The sequence below is a fragment of the Filicampus tigris genome, chromosome 8 (assembly GCF_054856515.1).
Source record: "Filicampus tigris isolate MCC_2025a chromosome 8, RoL_Ftig_1.0, whole genome shotgun sequence".
Taxonomy (NCBI): domain Eukaryota; kingdom Metazoa; phylum Chordata; class Actinopteri; order Syngnathiformes; family Syngnathidae; genus Filicampus; species Filicampus tigris.
In genome coordinates this window covers 5105013-5123590 of record NC_141224.1, presented here as the reverse complement: position 1 = coordinate 5123590, position 18578 = coordinate 5105013, and the positions used below count along the sequence as shown (strand labels likewise).

Below are 18578 nucleotides of genomic sequence, written 5' to 3'. Positions count from 1 at the left end.
TTTACTGTTTGACTTATTTATATTATTTTTTTAATATCTATTTATATTATATTGAATTATATTATTTATATATTAACTTTTATTCTTGAATTAAATTTTGACTAATTCAACAGGATTTCATTTTATATTATATTTGCAACCAATTATTAAGGTTATTTTAATTCACGAATCAATGTTTATTGTGATCAGTTCAATATATTTCTTTTAATTTAATTTGATTAGTTTTAACAGACTTTAATTTGTCACTTTATTTGATTGTTTCAAGACTAATTCCATTCATGAATCAATACTGTATTTTGGAATATTTTTATTCATGTTTTTTTTTAGGTGACATTTTAACAATACAGAACATGCCATCATGTCCATATGATTAATAATCACAATGAGGGTTCAAGGGCTGTTTTCTACATAGTCATTGTGATATGCTTTGTCACAAATGCAATTAATCTTTTTTTATGGCTTCCTTCTAGCTGAGAACATAAAACGTCTTCACAAGAATCCATTTGACAGCACATGAGCGGCCCCAATCAAATCAAACAAGACAAAGTGGCCATCGAAGCTTTTTTGTCTGTCATATAAATAAACAGAGTACAGAGGAGGGTCACAAGGTCGTCATCACTCAGTGCGAGTTTTAGAGGACCTCCAGGTAGATGGCTGATTCCGGATCAGCCGCGCTGGCGCCTTGCACCTCTCTGACGGCGACTTGTGTGTCCAGTCCTCCGCGCAGGCCTCCTCGCCTTCTCTCGCCGCCCCTTCTGCCCATCGGACGCACCTAACAAATAGAAGAAGACCATCACAAATGTGGAATGAGGAACTGGTTCGACTGATGATGACTCAACTCCACTCTACTCTACTTATAGAGCACTGCAAAAAAACCCAAAAAAACAACCATGGCTGAAACAAAGTGCTGCACGTCAATGGAAAATGAAACTTAAACCATCCAAATACAACTATATATACATGCATATGTGCGTATTTATATACATATATATATATATATTAGGGATGTTCAATACCACTTTATTTCAAAGCAATACCAGTACAAGTATCCTCTAACTTCAGTACTCTTTTTACAAATTTTTCTGTGGTCACATCAATACATGTATTATTCTTAACTATCAGTGCAACACATTTTGATTAAATCGTTATTCAAGTAATCTGGTGCACTAAGTGTCAAACGTTTGGTAACCGTGGTCCTAGAGTGGTGCTGACGTACTTGCTTAGTGCGCACAAAGCGCGGCGTGCAGTTCTGGTAGAGCAGCTGGTAGCTCCCGTTGGTGTACACGTGGCTCACTTCTGAGCAGTTGATGTAGACCGGCATTCGGGCCTGGTACAGTCCAGGTCCGGACGGACATCCGCTCAGCATGTGTCTGACAGGACAGACCGATAGACACATGATCTAAGATGAGAGTTGTGCCCCAAATGAGTGAGCTCTCAGCTTATTGACTTACTTGCCAGACTTCTTTCGATAGCAGCAGCAGAAGAAAACGAGCACGGCCAGGGAGATGGCGGACAGGATGACGGCAGCAGCGGGAAGCAAAAACCACAGCAACAACCAAGAGTCTTCACAAGGGGGCAATAGTAAAAAAATACTTTTGTAGTTTTTTGTAAAAATATAAATCTTAAAGCAAACACGTTTTTGTATTTTTTTTAATGAACACAAAACAATCTATTGTTTTTTTTTCGTTCTTTAACAAAGTATTCTTTTTATTACAAACACAAATAAAGTAAATAATTTTTAAAAAGTAACTAAAAAAACATCAACCTGCTTTAGTTTTTTATTTAATGTAAAATAGTTTTTCTGTTATTTTTTATCCTAAACACAAGAAAAAGTATTTTACAACACAATCTATTTTTTTGTTATCGTGAACCCATTTTTAATCATATTTTTGAAATCATTAAAACATAGACATTCGTTAATTGTAACTGTTTATCGGAAACACAAGACAATTGTGTTTTTGTATTTTTATTTGCAGCATAAACATTTTTTGTAATTACTAAAAAGGTATTTGTAATTTCAAAGATTTTAATAAAAATATGTTTTGTTTGTATTTTTTCTGAAAAATTGTGTTATTTCATCACTTTTATTTTTCATTATTATTAATCAAAGTAATTAATTGACTAACATCTCAAATACAGTTTTTTTTTTGCACTCTGGTCTCTCTGTCCTTTCACTGCTTTGTGTGGCAGCATGGACCCACGTTGCAACAAAAAGAGCATCATGAAGAAAGACGGATTTTTTATTTCTTACCTCATTCATTGCCATTGACGGCTATAGATGTCAAAAATATTTACTGCCGGGCCGGCAGTGAAGGAGTTAAATATTGCAATTTCAGCAGTGCATTCTTCTCTGCTGAGTATCTTGCTGTCACGTTCATAAGACTTTTTACCTTATGTCCTACTAACTGACGGGTGCTTGAACTCACCGCCTCCTGCTCGGTGCTGCAACAACAACACCGAGTCGTTCCCGAGGGCGTTGAGGGCCAAGCAGGTGACTGTCTGCGGCCCCCCGTCCACGTGGCCCCTGAGGGTGGCCGTGAGGGCGTCGGCGGAGAGCGAGGCGTTGTAGCCGCGTGGCGGGGTGCTGCCGTTGACGCTCCAGCTGATGGCGGGACGTGGGTTGGACTGGGCCGAGCAGACGCAGCGCATTGCCCCACTCTCCTCCACGCAAGTCGAAGAGAGGCGCTGGATGACGGGCTTATCTGGAGGACAGAAGACCCCCGAAGTTATTTTAGATTCATCATGCTATCTAATAAAATACAGGAAGCTCAATTATGATGCAATCACGACTGCAGGGAAACAAAAATTTGGAAAATCCCACTTTCAGATCGTACACAACAAAGATCTTTGGTGATTCTATTCAAATTTTGTATTTTATCCTAAACACACATTTTTTAAAATTTATTTATCGTGCCTTGAATACAAAACAGAGCTTTTACATTTTCATTTACTACAAAGTATATATACATATTTTTAAAATTTTGGTGGAAACACCCAAAACATTTTTTTTAAATGACTTTTATCATTTATACTATATCTACCTATATATCTAAAACAAAAACGTTCTTTTCTTACATTTGAAACAAAAAGAAAATTATTTTTTAGATTTAAATCAAATATACGCATTTTTGCTATTCGCAGGCCAGAAACACAAAGAAAAACAAATGTGTAGTTAAAAAAAGCAATTAAAAAACATCAATGTCTTTTTTGTGGTAACTTTGCTTTGCTGGCGCCTGCCACGGGTTGTGGGGCACCTACCCGCATGCCCCTAATGCAAAATTACATTGAACGTTGAGGATGGTGGTCCGCGACTGGGCGCGTCCAACCAGGTTCTCAGCCATGCAGCGGACCGCTGTGTCCCGCGTCACGTTGTACAGGCGGATGGTGTGCGTGCGCTGGCCTAGGTGGACAGTGCGCCCGCGGTGGATGTAGGACCAGCGGTATTCGGACACCGGCGGGTCGGCTTTGCACGAGCAGGCCAGCAGGGCGCTGCCCCCCTCCTGCACCGTCAGGGTCTGCACTTGCACCGTCACATCTTTGGGTGGGACTGCGGAGTGGGAAATGGAATTTATGTATTGGTTATGTTGATTAAAAAAACAAAACAAAAATGTAAAAGCATGCTAGAATCAATTTTGCACTAAACCACATACAACTTTTTGCTAAGCAGAATTTGTGGGGCACAATTTGCACTGCCCCAACACTAAATGAAAAAATCATTTTTACAATATTACATATATTGTCGCTGTCCAAATAATGATAGAATATCTAAATAACATCTACATCATGCGAGGTTATTTCTCTTTGGACAAAGAAAAAACAATGTATTTTTACATATTTTAAATTTTTTACATGAAACACAAAAATATTTTTAAAATTAGAAATACAAAGAAAAATATTTCTTTTTTTTATATAAATCTATAAAAATCCACGTTTTTTTTTATTACATAGATGTGTCACGTATCAGGCGATGCGATGTAAAAATGAGTGTGGGGCACAATTGCACCTGCCCCAAAGTCCGATGAATAATCCTTATGATAAAATGCTATATCTTGTCACTGTCTAACAACATGCCTGCATCTTCAATTTTTGCATGACAGGTGCTTACACGTCACGTGCAGATCTTTGAATGCGGCCACCATATTGGCTCTCGGGTAGCTGAGCTCACACCGTAGGCTCGCCTTCACCCGCCGCGACACCCTAAAGGTGAGCGAGCTCTGCAGCACCGGCTGCTGGTCTTGGGTGTAGAGGGTCCGCACCTCCTGGTCCCCCACTGGCTGCACTCCTCGCTCCCACTGCCAACGCAGGATCGGGGGCCCGGAGGGGCACTGGTAGCTGGCGCTACAGTTGAAGGTGACCACCTGCCCATCTGCGGCCGATGACACGCCGCTGATAACGGGAGCCTCGGGGGTGTCTGCCATGGAAGACGACATCTGTCACCTTGATGCTGTTTGAGCTAATTTGACATGTATGCCGCATCAACGGGCTGCCATAGAAATATCAAGTAAGACACAGGAAGAGAGATGGAGAAAACAGAGAGGAATCAGACATTTGGTGAAGGACTGTTATTAGAAAGTAGCAGGTTAATTCAGACCCAATTCGTTTGCTGCCTAAATGGGCAGCCACAGAAATACAAAAGGAAACAGACAATTAAAACAGCTAATTCAGACCACACTTTTCCGCTGTTTTGCTGCGGAACCATTCACAGTTCATTCCGAACCCACCTAACCAATTTGCTGCGTAAACGGGCTGTGTCCCACTCACCCACGACGTCCAAACTGAAAGTCTTGGCCCTCCCCCAAGCAGAGTCTCCGGTCCTCTTCAGAGTCACCTCGTATGTCCTGGCGTCCTCTGTGCCGACCTCGTCCATCTTCAACGAGCAGTCGCCCTCTGTCACCAGACCCGACAGTGACGTACGCCCCCGGAAGACGTCGCTGACTTCCTCCATGTCTTCACTGTTGAATGCCACGCGGGACTGGCGGAACAAAGAGAACCGGCTGTGACCTCGCAGGCGCACGCGCACGTCCACCTCCGTACGTTTCTTTGCCGAGGGCGTGAAGGAGCAGGGGATGAGCACGCACGAGCCCACCACTGCGAGCACTCGGTCGGGTACGGAGGGCTCCAGTGAGGCCTGCACCCCCGCAAACAAAGCTGCTGTTTGGGTACACAGGACAGAAAATAATGACTACGGACAACAGTTAAAAGATATCATTCATATACAGTATAATGTGTGTGTATATATACGTTTAGATGTACACATATACATACTGTATACATGCATATGTAAATGTATATTTTTTTATACAAATACAAGCTTATTATATTACATTATATATATTTAAAAAAACATCTGATTATATATGTCTTGTTAAATAACAACAAAAACAGAATTAATAATAATAACTTCCAAAGAAATCATAAAATCAATTCTGTTGTATTTACATTTTCATTGACGATGCCCCAAAAAATTAAGCTTCTATTTTTAGATGCGGAGAGAAGATCGCAACTACCCTTTTTTTTTTTTTTAAACTTTCCTGAAACATGAATACAATATCCTGCAAGTTGTACAACTGCTACATATCTTGACAAATATATCGGAAATGTTCCGATTTTCTATAAATGCTGATTTGTACTCACCAAAGAGCAGAGGCCACATGAGTGCGACGACGGCGTCCGCATGCATATGACTCCTCTGTCAACACTGAACAAGAAGAGGAAGAGGAAGCGGATTTAGGATGAAGGACACCGGCATTATTTCGCAATTCCACGTTGCCTCATAATCTCACACTTAACCCTCATTTTTATTGATCTGATTTTCAATTTTTCTCAAAGCTCGGCAATGCAGAGGAGGGGGGGTGGGGGGCGTCGAGTGACATAACTTGACTTAAGTTAGACTTTAGTCGCAAATTTTCAGATTCGGGACTAATGAAAAAAAAAAAATGACTTGATTTTATTTAGACTTCAACTGGACGACTGAATCAGGAAAAGGACCAAATGCAATGAAGGACTGCCATCTCCATGTCAAAATTGGAATGCAACCTTACTTTAGACCAATTCATCTGAAAGACATAACTTTTCTCGACTCATTTCTGAACTTGACTTAAAAATGACAAGAATGGAGTTAGCCCACTGAGTGGCTCAACTGGCTTTGGGGGCCTTACAAAACTATCAAGGCCTTTAACTTACTAACCACTTTGACTTGCAGTCTTTTACGGGTTCACTGAGACAACTTCAGAATTTCTATTTCAAAATATATGATTAAGAAGGAGTTAGTAAGGCTCACGAACACAAAGCACAGATACTGAGTGCAAAAGTGAGTCATGTGCAAATCGTACATCGCGAATGAGCAAGATGGTCGGTTATAACTTGACTTATGAATTGCTGAACCTGAGAAAGGACTTGCATCGACTTGTCTAAAATTTAACGGGGACGGCTTGATAAAGACCACGGTTTGCGCGTGTGGAAGAGTTTCTGAGGCCAAACATGAGTCATCCTCACGCCGTTTCCTCAAATTCTGTCTGTCGACGCTCAGCCGACAATTCATTGGAGACACCTGCAATGTCAACATTCAATAGGAATGAACGTGGATGAATGGGAAGTCTAGTTTGCCCATACCGCATATTTTCAAGTTTCCTGATGAGAGCCTTGTGTGTTTGACCTCATTCATTTTCATTTATTGGAGTCATTTTCATTTTTAATCTCTCACATTATGAGGTCATATGAATGGCATATTATATATATTATATATATTTACCCCAAATGTTCAGCTAATTTTCATTCATTCTCAAGTAAAGTGTCAAAAATAAAACAGAAAATATATGTAAAATCTCTATACAATCTTTTCACTTCTCATTTGCTGCGGCTTGTTTCTAATATTTTGCCCCTGTGACACGATTTAAATCATAATCTCCCATAATCCGTTGTTTTTGGAGCCTGTGAAGACCGCTGACATCATTGCCATGACATGAGACGGGAACAGGAACAAAATAGTTCGACCACCTCAGCAAGAAGCACTTCTCCATGAATACTAAACTTAGCGGAAAAACAAACTACAGGATGTTATGAGACCGCCGTCCTCTAGTGGTAGCTCACCATTGGATGGGCCCAACGATAAATACCACCACGGTAATGTTAAAGACACCATATGTAATAATTGTATCTTAAAAAGGCATCTTCAAAATTGAGTCTGTCACACCGAATAAATGCGAAAACAAATACATTAATATTATAATCAATTACACTTGTTTTATGTGTTTTTACAAGAATAACATTATATGGATTGGAAAAATAAAGAATATATAAAATACAAAAAAATCACAACAGACTCAATTAAATAAATGGACTCTTACTGCTCTCCCTTGTAGTTTAGTGCTTCAAAATAAAAAAAATACTTAAAAAAGAAAATTGTCTGCCTCATCCTGGCACTTCAGCACACAGATCCCTCTGGTGTATTGCAACAATGATGACGCTCTCTCCAAAGGCAATGGTAAAAAACAGCTTGAGTGACAAAGAACCTAAAAAGGAACTCCGTAGACATTAAGATGATTTCCTGTTAGTTTTCATGGAGAAGACATCGACAAGCAATCGGAGAGAAATCGCCCGATATATCCAAAAATGGGATTAGCATCTTCAGAAAACATGTTGACAATCACGAAACTTCATTTGGGACAAATAACGTTGAAGACATTTCGGCCTTAAAAGTTTGACAAATATTACTTGATACTTTTTTTTCTTCGAAACAATTAAAACCATTTGAATGATAACTGTCAAAAACGAAAACAGTCATATCGGTAAATTCCGTGTCTTTACCGTTTATCGATCAAATGAGATGAAAACGAACCCCCATATTTAGCCTGTCGTTTTTTGGTCATGCTGGGCCCCCCTTATCTCCCTCCCCGATGATCCGTGAAAGAAAACGTGCACCTCAGCAGCTTCCATTGAGCGGCGCAGTAGTGCGAGCCTTTGCACATCCTGGCTATTCCAGAAGAACCCGCCCGCCGTACGCCACCCTCCCCTCCCCCACTCGACACCAGCAGCATCCCCAAAACACCACCCAACCCACCCAAAGAATTTTGCCTCCATCGACAGAAAAGGGCAGGGGATAACTTTAGGGACTACGGCCCCGGGGTCCTCTTTCGACGTCACGCTCGGTAGCCGGCTTCAACTCTCGGTCACTCTCGTTGCCTGAGGAATTAAGGTAAAATGGTGCGCTTTTATGGGAAAATATCATCCATAATGCATCATATATACACATATGTAATTAGTTTGACATATGTGGACTATTTGTTGTTAATTATTTATTATTAATATTCGTGTATTTATTAACTTAATATACAGTGCTGGAAAAAACTAAGTGACAACAACAATGTTGTAATTTGCTCCAGTCCTGCTATTGTATGAACTACTGCTAACGTAATTCGAAAATTCCAAATGCAAATATTGTCATTGAGAGCATTTATTTGCAGAAAATGAAAAATAATGTTTTTTTTGTCTCTTAATTTATTTCACAGAGCTGTATTTTGTAAATACTAAGCTGATCTAACAGACAAAATTGATGGATTTTTTAATGCAACAGGCTTGACAAAAAAAATAGATTTAACTGTGTTTTTACTTCAGTTTTTAATCTCATAAAAAAGATGTGAGTTACGTTTTCAATAAATAAAATGAGGTCATGGGAGGATGAATGTTTTTTTTCTTTTTTAATTAAAAGACAAGACAAAACATGAAAAATGATCATAAAAAGTACAAGTGTAGGTGTAGCAGCTTGATGGAAATAAATACATTATTTAAAAAAAAACTTGACAACTGGATGTCAGCTATATTTTTAATACATTACATTGGATCAGGGGAAAGCAACTAGAAAAAGAATAAAGAGAAAAATCTCTTTTCATTTGAATTTTATTAACACCTTCTAAGCTGTCGTCAGTGAGAAAATAAACAGTAGACGAAAAGTGCTAATAAATATAGTAATTCATGCTAATAATTCATGTATACATGAATGGGATCAGTGCTGTAATGACTCACCTCCATGTCGCCAGGGACCCGAAGAAGCCGCCCGAGGCTTTCGCTCACGATGTACAGCTTCATGGGAGGGGGGCTGTTCTGCGCCATCGTGGGGAACATCTTGCTGGTGGTCTCCACGGCCACCGACTACTGGATGCAGTACCGGCTGTCGGGCAGCTTTGCCCACCAGGGCCTGTGGCGCTATTGCATGTCGGGAAAGTGCCACATGCAGACAGACAGCATCGGTAAGTGGCGGGTGTGAGCGGGAAATGGTGTATTAATAACAGCAGCAGCTTGTAAAATTATTATTAGCTATTTATCTACCTAGAGTGAATATAAAAAAGTCTACACACCCCTTCCCTGTTTAAATGGCAGGTTTAAAAAAAAACAAAAACTCCACCATTAATGCGAACTATAATATTCCCAAATCAAATTGAAAATCTTTTTTGTTTGTCAATTTTAGTTCATTTTAATGGGAAAAATTGATTTGACACATGTGTGGTCAAGGAACTAATTCAACTGAAACGTTGTACCTTGTTGTTTTTGCAGCCTACTGGAACGCCACACGTGCTTTCATGATCCTCTCAGCCATGTCCTGCTTCGCCGGCATCGTCGCGGGGATCCTGTCCTTCGCCCACTTCTCAGCCTTCGAGAGGTTCAACCGCTCCTTTGCCGCCGGCATCATGTTCTTTGTGTCAAGTGGGTGGCGCCCAAACAAATCAAGCGATGTTAATCGGCGTCACAGTCGGAGTTTCAAAGTGTTGATCTGTTACCGGCTGTAGCGTTGTTCGTGCTGCTGGCGATGGCCATCTACACGGGGGTGACGGTCAACTTCCTGGGCAAGCGCTTCGGCGACTGGCGCTTCTCGTGGTCCTACATCCTGGGATGGGTGGCGCTGCTCATGACCTTCTTTGCGGGTACATGAAAAATCTGAAAAGCTCATTTCAAATCTGTTTTTCAAAAGGTCACATACATGCGCCGAAGGACCGACAGGCAATTCCATTTGTGTGTTTTGTGTTGCAGGTATATTCTACATGTGTGCCTACAGGATGCACGAGTGCAGAAGAGTGGCTGGCCCACGTTGAAGGCAAAGCAAGAACGGGTCGTCGAGGACGACAAAAGGGATGACCACGACTCGGTGGAAAATAGACAAGAGAATTTTAAAAAGTAATAAAATGTGGCTTTACCAACAGGCTAAAATGCGTCTTTTATTTATTTTTTTGCTGTATAAACTAAATAAAACAAAAAATACCAAAAGACTCCATTCCAAATTAAAAACCTGATCAAAAATATTCAATAACTTTGAATAGCTAAAGTCTTTAAATGACATATTTTCATTATGTAATAAATAGGGCTGGGAAATTAATATCGTATCGCGATGTATCGTGATACTTTTTAGGCCAATACCAAGTATCTATACGTTAAATGAAGTATTGATACCTTATGTTATGTTATGCTTTGCACGTTCTATAACAGAGTTTGGAACATTTGAGGTCCGTAAAGTTGAGCTCTGTGAATGGAATTTTATTTATTGCACTCCTGTGTATCAGGAACAGTTACTGGAACAGTTTATGCACTTTTCAATCATGACAATTAATAATAAATGTCAAATGGCACTTCAGTTAAAATTTTGGTAACACATGCCTCCGTTTTTTTTTTTTTTAATATACATTTTTTATAATATTTAAGTAACGCAATACGTATCGGGATCCATATCGGATTGGGACAAAAGTGTATCGTCGCAGCCCTAGTAATTAACAACATGAATTGCCACGCAAAACCATTCGAACTCAAAATATTGAATCATGTACTAATCCTAATTCAAAAACTAAATATGGTCACAAAATGAACATAAACTGCAGTTAAATCTGAGTAGTGTAAAAATGTATTCCTGGCAAAATTTTGTGTACAAATGGAAAATAGATCATGCGCACATTATAATACAAAATGAAAAACAAAGCCTACTGTACAAAATTCAACTGGCTCAGACTGTTGTTGCAACTCTGACGGGAGGTGGGGGGACAAAAGGGGGCGGGGCCACTGAAAGGCTGGACGGCGTCTGCAAGACGACAAGGAACTGCTTATTGTTTCTTTTGGGTTTTTTTTAATTAAATGTGGCAAAGACGATCGTAAGGAGCACCTGACGCAGTCTGTTGTAGTCAGGGGGAGACTTGGCGACTCCTGGCAACAGATTGTGAGGCGGCTGCGTCTGGGTGGTCGTGACCTGGAAACAAGAAAAAAAAAAAAAAATCAACTATTTGCATTTTTCTCCGTGGACCTTAACCTCAGCTAATTGCTGGAAAACTATAATGCTCTTCAATTATCTGGCCTGGCACCTCGGGGTTCCAAGCATATTTTAGAGGGGGCCAGTGCCCCTGCGGGCTCCCCTCTTGCTCCACCAGTGATGGTAGCTAGGGATGACAGGTAAAAAAAAAAAATGTAATAAATAAAAACAGGGTTCCTAACCTTATCGGCGGCTCTGGACACCGGATATCTTGTCTGCCGTCTTTTGGCTCTGCTCCAGTAAATGGCCAAATAGATGAGGCCGCACATGAGAAGCAGAAAGAGGAGGCTGCAGGGGATTCCGGCCGCGATGCCCGCAATGGCCGGACCGCTCAGACCCTCAGCTGGTGTCACAAAAAAAAAAAAAAGAAGAAATTAATAAAAAGCACTGATGTAGTCATAGTCAACATCGTCAACGTACTACGTCGTCACCGACAAAAATATCCACATTGGTGTTTGATTTGCATAAATAATAATACAAATAATATAAAATAAAATACACATTTTTAAAAAATAAGTTTTTATATTATATTTATATAAAGAAATTCTTTTATTTGAAAACATAAAAATGCATAATTTTTGAGATTGTGTAATCAAATATTGTCATGTATGTTTTTGCGTACCCGGGCCGATCCGGTGGGCTTTCGTTGGCCGACCCTCGGCCATCAGAGCTCTGGGAAGAACTCGGAAGCGATACGTGGCTTTGGGATCCAGGTGGAAGACATCGGCGCTTCGGGCCGAGCCGGGTTTGGGCAGAATGGTGCGAAATGCGCTGGCGCTGCCTTTGGACTGACTGACGTTACCGTCGGCACTCGCCAAGGCCGGTCCGCTCATCTGGATGTCAAAACCTACATTGAAACGTGTTCATATTCAGTTTGTATTCAGTGATGGGGCAACCATAATTGATTGTCAAATCTAAGGGATTATTGCTCTTTAGATGCTGGCCTTACTTAAATTTGACACCTGTGACGTGCGGTTCGCTACACTGAATGTGTTTTTCCCCAAAACATGACGCACAATGTTTACACTAAATATTGATCCTCACATTGCGTCTTTCCTACGCACGTTTGCTGAGATGTACCCGTCGGAATGAGTCGGGTGGGTTGCAACGGTGACACATTATTGTTATTATTATTATTTTCCTTTTTTACCTGTGACGATAGAAGTGGGCGAGACTTCCCAGGTCAATGTGACGATGGTTCCGTCCTTGTGCGGGAACAAACTGAAATTGGAGATGGACGGCTCTGGAGAGATTGGAAGTGAGGAGGCGGAGTCAATTGTCAACAGTGAAGCGCTTTGTTCCACAGGAACTTGCAAGTGAAGGTTTGCTCAAGCCATCAGAGATGTCTTTGTTGTCTTTCACTTAGAGAATGTGAAGTTTTTTTAAATAAGAGGCACAACACAACAGAAGCCTTATGCTGGGAAATGCTTTTAATATTATCTGAGTGACAAGTTAGGATTCCAAGTATGCGAATAAAAAAAAAAGTCAAAGTATTTAGGTAGACACATTTTTTTTTCTTTTTGAGAAAAAAGTAGAAATATTACAGGACAAATTTTTAAACTTTTGATTTTTGTGGATGAATATCAGCAATTTAGCTGGGAATTGAGTTTTTGAGAGGAAAAAATGGCAGAAAACGATAAGAATAAAGAGACATTTTTTAAAACATTATATTATAGAAATACAGTTTTATTTTTGTCAAGACAAAGTTGCAATATTACAAGATTCAAGTATTTTTTTCATTCAAGAATCTCCCAAAATATTCAAATTTTTAAAAAGTATGTAAAAGTGTATTTGACCAGAATAAAGTCACATTTTTACTGAGACAAAAGGACCCAAATTACATGAGCAAAGTCATATTTTTTATTTATTTTTTAAAAAGGGTATAATATTACTGGAGTGACATGGTCTTCTTTAAAAAAGTTACAATATAGAAGGTCTAACTCTCCCAAAATATATTACAAGGACAAAGTCTTATTATTTAGAAAAACATTTTTTTAAATACGTGTTTTAAGTCAAATTAAAGTCGTCTTTATTTTTTCAAAAGTCTGGAAATTCTGAAAGTAAAGTCATATTTATTTTAGTAAAAAAATTTGGCTCAATATTATACACTATAGAAAGATAAAAGTAATTTATGTTTATGCTAAAAAAATGCCTAACAGCGGAAGACTAGTGTTACAATTTGTGTGATAGACTGCAGTGGTTCCACTGTAACTAAGTAACTAAATACCATTAGTCATTAAGTGGAGTGGACTACCTTGCAAGTGGACGTGCTTGCTGCGACTACCCAGGGGGTTTCGGCAGGTGCAGGTGTAGTTTTGGAGGAGGAGCACGCTGACGTTGCGATGACGAATGTGGAGGCGGGTGGCGTCGTCACTGATGAGGTCGCCATCGACGAGCGGCTCGCCGCCTCGGAACCACGACACGGCGGCGGAGGGCGTGGCCCGGCTGAGGCAGCGGATGCTCACCACTATTTTGCCCTCAGAGTCCACATCGGTTCTCACGGTCGGGAGGAAGTTCTGTGGACTCACTGAAAGGGAGAGAAGCCCGTCTTGAAAGAATGACCAAAAAAAATTGTAATATTTAAAAGTACAATTCATAATATTATCAGAAGTTGTATTTGTTTTTTCAGACAAAACCAAAAATTAATGTTATGTCAGTTTTTTTTAAGTTATAATAATTTGACATTACAGTTAAAAAGTTAAAATAATTGAAGGATCAAGTGTATTTAAAAAAAACCTTGCAATATAAGGATGATATCCGTTTTTTTCCCATAATTTTTTCACAGGTAATAATATTACGAGATAAAAGTTGTATTTTGGAGAATGGCACAAACGTCACATGGCACATACCAGCCGTAACGTTACACTTGCTGTTTTCCACGGGATGTTGTGCTTGGCAAGTGACAATTTTCCCGTCCAGTTCGCTTGATGCATTGACGCTCAGGGTGAAGTTTTCCAGGTTGCTGCCATCACCGAAATCCAGGAAGGACAGCCTGGCTGGCGGCGTTCCGCCTGACCACTGGCAGCTGTACCGCAAGCTTTGGTTGTCCTCGGGCACCACGGAGCACTGCGGCCTTCCTGGTGGGCTCTCTGTACCAGTGAACATGTATAGCGTCAAGTAAAGTTCAGACTTCACTCTCATTTAACACAGTTTTTCTAAACAACTTTACACAACTTCATTCTAAAAAAAATTCGGGTTATGTAGTATATTATAACCTCTGGGAAATTTAATCTGAATGTATTCTAGTATGATGGGAAATAGTGATTTAAAACATGCTAACAATAATATTCCAAAAAAATATTCTGTCGCAAATATCATAAAATCTTAATTTTATGAGGAAAAAAGGCAGACTATTACTGCAATGGTTATTAGTATTTTACATGAAAAAACAAAACAAATAAGAGAATGTGGTTGCAAAAGTGTGCGCACCCTTAATAACTGGTGATGTGGCTGTGTTCAAAATTAACCAATCACATTCCAAATCATGTTAAATGAGAGTCAGCACACACCTGCCACCATTTAATGTGCTTCTGATTAAAATCAGATAAAGATCAGATTCTAGTAGGCTTTTCCTGACAATTCTTACAGCACAAGCTATGGCTAGCAAGATAGCTTCCATGGCATCACAGGGCCCTGGCCTTTCAACTTTGACAGAGACAACCACTACCCCCCCCCCCCCCCCATCCCCACGCAAAAAAGTCAACATACCATAAACATTTATCGTGACAGTCTGCTGTCGTTGCGCCCCTGTCCTTTCGTTGCGCAGCTTACAGGTGTAAATGCCACTTTGGCTGGTCTGCACTGCGGTGAGATTTAGGACCCCCATGTGGTTATCAGACAGGCTCTCGTCACCAAACGTCCACTCCGCGAGGGGCTGCGGTGACCCATCCGCCTGGCAGGACAGGCTGAGCCAATCTCCTGATACGTAAAAGTCCTGAACTGGGCTGATTTGGAGTCTGGGCTCATCTGGGCCATCTGAAATTGACCAAAAAGAGAAGATTAGATGTAAATGTACTACAAAGACTGATATTGTTGACGTCTTCCTTATGTTAAGGGAAGTCAGCCCCAAATTTTTCTTTTCAAGAAAATGTTCTATGCAGCCCCGCAAGTCTAAACACAGCATTCTGATTAATACTGCGTTTGTGGAATATGAGTTAAGCAGAAAAATCCACTCGTTTTTATCTATCTCAGGAGGCGGCCATATTGCCACTTGCCATCGACATGACATCACAGCTGCTCAGGGCTCAGCTAACGACCAATCATGGCTCAGCTTCAGAAAACAGGTGAGCCGTGATTGGTCGTTACCTGAGCCCGGAGCAACTTCGATGTCCTCTTCAGTCGACAGAAGTGACAAAATGGCCGCCCCCTGAGCTAGCTAAAAACGGGTAGATTTCTCATATTCCACAAATGCAATATTAATCAGAATGCCGTGTTTAGACTGGTTAAGGCCCATAGAACAGTTTCTTGCAAAGAAATCTTTAAAACAATGTTAAAGCTGTCCTCCAATTCTACTTTCACCGTCTTTTTTTCTGCACTTCTACTTAAGTACAGACTGGTGAGTACCGTACTTTTTACATTTTCTGCAAATAGATCTACTTGAAAGAAAATGGGCGTACACAAAACGGTGACGTTCAAGTGTAACGTCACACTGCTAAAGGGGTTGCTCAGCGACACGGTGTACCGTCCCGTGTCGTTCCGGCCGGGCTGGTGGACTGCCAGGCTGCCGGGCCGCAGCGAGTAACGCGAGCCCTCTTCTCCTCCTGCTACGCGGCGGCCGTTGAAGAACCACAGCTCCCGCTCTACAACGCCTCGCAGCATGCGGTACTGCAGCTGCAGCTGCACGCTGCCCTCTTCGACTAGGTCAGGCGAAGCGGTCATTGTCACGTTTTCGAAGAGTTCTGAGGAAGAAGCCCATCAATTTACTGGATAGAAATGTCGGAATAGTGTCAGTATGAGTAATTGGCAACATTTTGTAAAATTTAAAAAGGGGTATTGTTACAAGACTGAAGAAAAAAAAAAAGAAGCTCTAACACTACACATGAACATTGATTTATTTAAACTTTACTTAGTCAGTTATGGCAACTGAGAACAAATTCTCATTTGCAATACTAATTGGAGTATTAATGTAAAGGATTTATTTTTAGAAAAAAGTTCTATTTTAATTTTTTGGTTTGTTTTCAGAAATAGGCACATTACGAGGTGAAATTATTCAAGAAAAAGAATATCATATGAGGTTGATGTATATTTTTAAAAATGAAAGCTGTTTATATTGATTTCAGGTTTTATTTTTAGAAAAAACAAAATCGCAATAATTTAAGGTTAAAAATATTAAAGAGGTTGAAATTTGAGAATGTATAAAAATAAATTGCTTTTAAGATATAAAAAAACATTTTTCTTTAGAAAAAAAATAAATACAGGAGGAGGTTGTATTTGTTTTATTCTAAAAAATATATATTTAAAGGTTTATCCAAGAAAAAAAGGGCAAATAAAACGTGTTTCTATTCTAAAGTAGGCAAGCGTAAAAATATTTTGACTTGCATGCACTCACCAAAAACCCTCAGAGTGAAATTGACGGAATCAGTGCCCAATCCAGACTTGGTCATCTCCACCGTGTAGTCTCCGCCGTAGCCTAAGGGCACGTGGACAAAGCTGAGGGATCCACTGGGTTCGAGCCTCAGCGCTTCCCTATATTCTTCCGCCACGTCCGGAGGGGCGTCTGATCCCACCGTCCAGGTGACGACAGGCAGGCGGCCTTTGAACCAGGTCACGGCTGGGTCTGGCGCCCCGCTAAAGGACGCGGCCAGGGTGAGGTTGGCGCCCGCGAGGGTGTCCACCCGGGTGGCGCCCAGCGCGGACACGAGCAGCTGCCCGCTAGCACCTGATGGTTTGAAAACAGGCAAAAAAACAACACACTTTGTAATCATTTGTATACAAAATGCGTCTGGAAGCGAACTCTTTACAATTTGGCAAATTTACACAACATAGACTTGGCCGCTAGGTTGGGTTAAGATCAGTCTGCTCGCAGCTTGTCTTTTGGGTATGAAGTGCTACGTCAATGAATGAAAATACTTTTATTGCATTTACTTATACCATTGGCCTAATAGTATTTGGCCTGATGTGAAACATCAACCCCTTCAAAATGGGCTAATTTCAGCAACACACACAAACAGGATACAGAGTGTGCTATAATTCACTTTATGGCAAAAATGTAGCTTCAAATCAGGATCCAGTGGAACTAGTTTTATGCTGTTAAAAAAATATAATTGTGTATATATATAGTTAATTAATAGCATTTGCTTAACATCTGATAGGCATTTAAAATATTTATATATAAAAGTATATACCGGTATATATATATATATATATATATATGCATTATTTTTCAAAGTCAAATGAGTTGAATTAATCATAGCAAAGACAAGTCACAGTAATAAAAAGCCACATTTCTAGTTGGTGATGAAATCGTGTAGTAGGAAATCATGACAAGCTAACTATAAGAGTTGTACTTACCAGGAAAAACAAAACCCCAAATAATCAGCAAGACTTGACCACTTAATCCCTGGTGCCTCTTCATTTTTAAGAAAAAACAAAAAGCAGACCTTTTGAAAAGTATCAAAAAGCCATTTCCAAAATGAAGAATTGAGCAGATGGGTGTAAATGTCCTTGAGAAGAGACAGAGGCGTCACCTGAGAATGGGAAACAGCATAACTGTGCGGCTCCATGTTGAAGCCACGCCTTTCGTGGGCTCTCAGCCAATCATTTAACAAAAGAACTCGCCTATCGGATCGCATTGAATATAGTACATGTGTAACTCATGAAGTCAGCGTATAAGATGTTTGTAGTGGAAACAAGTACTGGAGCTGAGCTGCAGTACAGAATCAGGAGGGAAAGTGGAGCAATTCTGTTCAATGACGCACTGTAAATCATGTTCATATTTGGTTTGTTGTCATACTTAACTCATTTGGGAACTTATCACTTAAAGTGCACAGGTTTTATTTTTGCAGAATTGGGGAGATGTACGGTCTCATTTATAGTCAAATGTCTAATCTTTAAAATGAAAACAACATTTTCAAGTCATTTAAAACAATCTCTCAACTTTCTTGTGTTTTTGACAAATATTCAATAAATAAAATGTCACAAACTCGAAATTTCACTGCATCCTGCCCCTTGCAAGGTTGCAGCATCATAACCAAGGTTTTTCTTTGTAAATACAGTACAAGCAAATTTATTTTCAGAAGCAAAAACAAAGCTTACAGAGAATAGTCTGGTTAGGTTCTGGAGCTTTTCTGGAAAT

At 40.1% G+C, this 18578-nt stretch overlaps 3 protein-coding genes across 12 annotated transcripts; 1 reads left to right on the top strand and 2 right to left on the bottom strand.

The window, feature by feature from the left end:
* Positions 1-290: 290 nt before the first annotated feature.
* On the bottom strand, positions 291-10928 carry LOC147143141 (sialic acid-binding Ig-like lectin 14). Of its 8 annotated transcripts, none has more exons than XM_086038509.1 (12): positions 9774-10928; positions 9534-9688; positions 9022-9201; positions 5635-5698; positions 5035-5148; positions 4762-4972; positions 4106-4411; positions 3284-3547; positions 2427-2702; positions 1452-1563; positions 1217-1370; positions 291-772 (listed from the first exon to the last, which is right to left on the bottom strand). In XM_086038509.1, the coding sequence occupies exons 4-12, from the start codon at positions 5674-5676 to the stop codon at positions 632-634; spliced, it is 1620 nt and encodes a 539-aa protein (XP_085894635.1). In that variant the 5' UTR covers positions 5677-5698; positions 9022-9201; positions 9534-9688; positions 9774-10928; the 3' UTR covers positions 291-631. The 8 variants fall into 8 exon arrangements, with proteins under 8 accessions (XP_085894635.1, XP_085894634.1, XP_085894631.1 ...); XM_086038508.1 differs by having other exon boundaries at positions 5035-5151; positions 9774-10926; XM_086038505.1 differs by having other exon boundaries at positions 4762-5148.
* lim2.5 (lens intrinsic membrane protein 2.5) lies at positions 8068-10200 on the top strand. Its single transcript, XM_086038510.1, has 5 exons — positions 8068-8194; positions 9036-9245; positions 9550-9699; positions 9783-9917; positions 10024-10200. Exons 2-5 carry the CDS (start codon positions 9071-9073, stop codon positions 10083-10085), a joined length of 522 nt encoding a protein of 173 aa, XP_085894636.1. The 5' UTR covers positions 8068-8194; positions 9036-9070; the 3' UTR covers positions 10086-10200.
* vsig10l (V-set and immunoglobulin domain containing 10 like) lies at positions 10504-17993 on the bottom strand. Of its 3 annotated transcripts, XM_086038499.1 has the most exons (11): positions 17795-17993; positions 16833-17162; positions 15901-16182; positions 14993-15259; positions 14134-14373; positions 13539-13811; positions 12435-12527; positions 11907-12131; positions 11467-11627; positions 11141-11224; positions 10504-11059 (listed from the first exon to the last, which is right to left on the bottom strand). In XM_086038499.1, the coding sequence occupies exons 1-11, from the start codon at positions 17856-17858 to the stop codon at positions 10985-10987; spliced, it is 2094 nt and encodes a 697-aa protein (XP_085894625.1). In that variant the 5' UTR covers positions 17859-17993; the 3' UTR covers positions 10504-10984. The 3 variants fall into 3 exon arrangements, with proteins under 3 accessions (XP_085894625.1, XP_085894626.1, XP_085894627.1); XM_086038500.1 differs by lacking the exon at positions 11907-12131; XM_086038501.1 differs by lacking the exon at positions 15901-16182.
* Between the last annotated feature and the right edge of the window lie 585 nt (positions 17994-18578).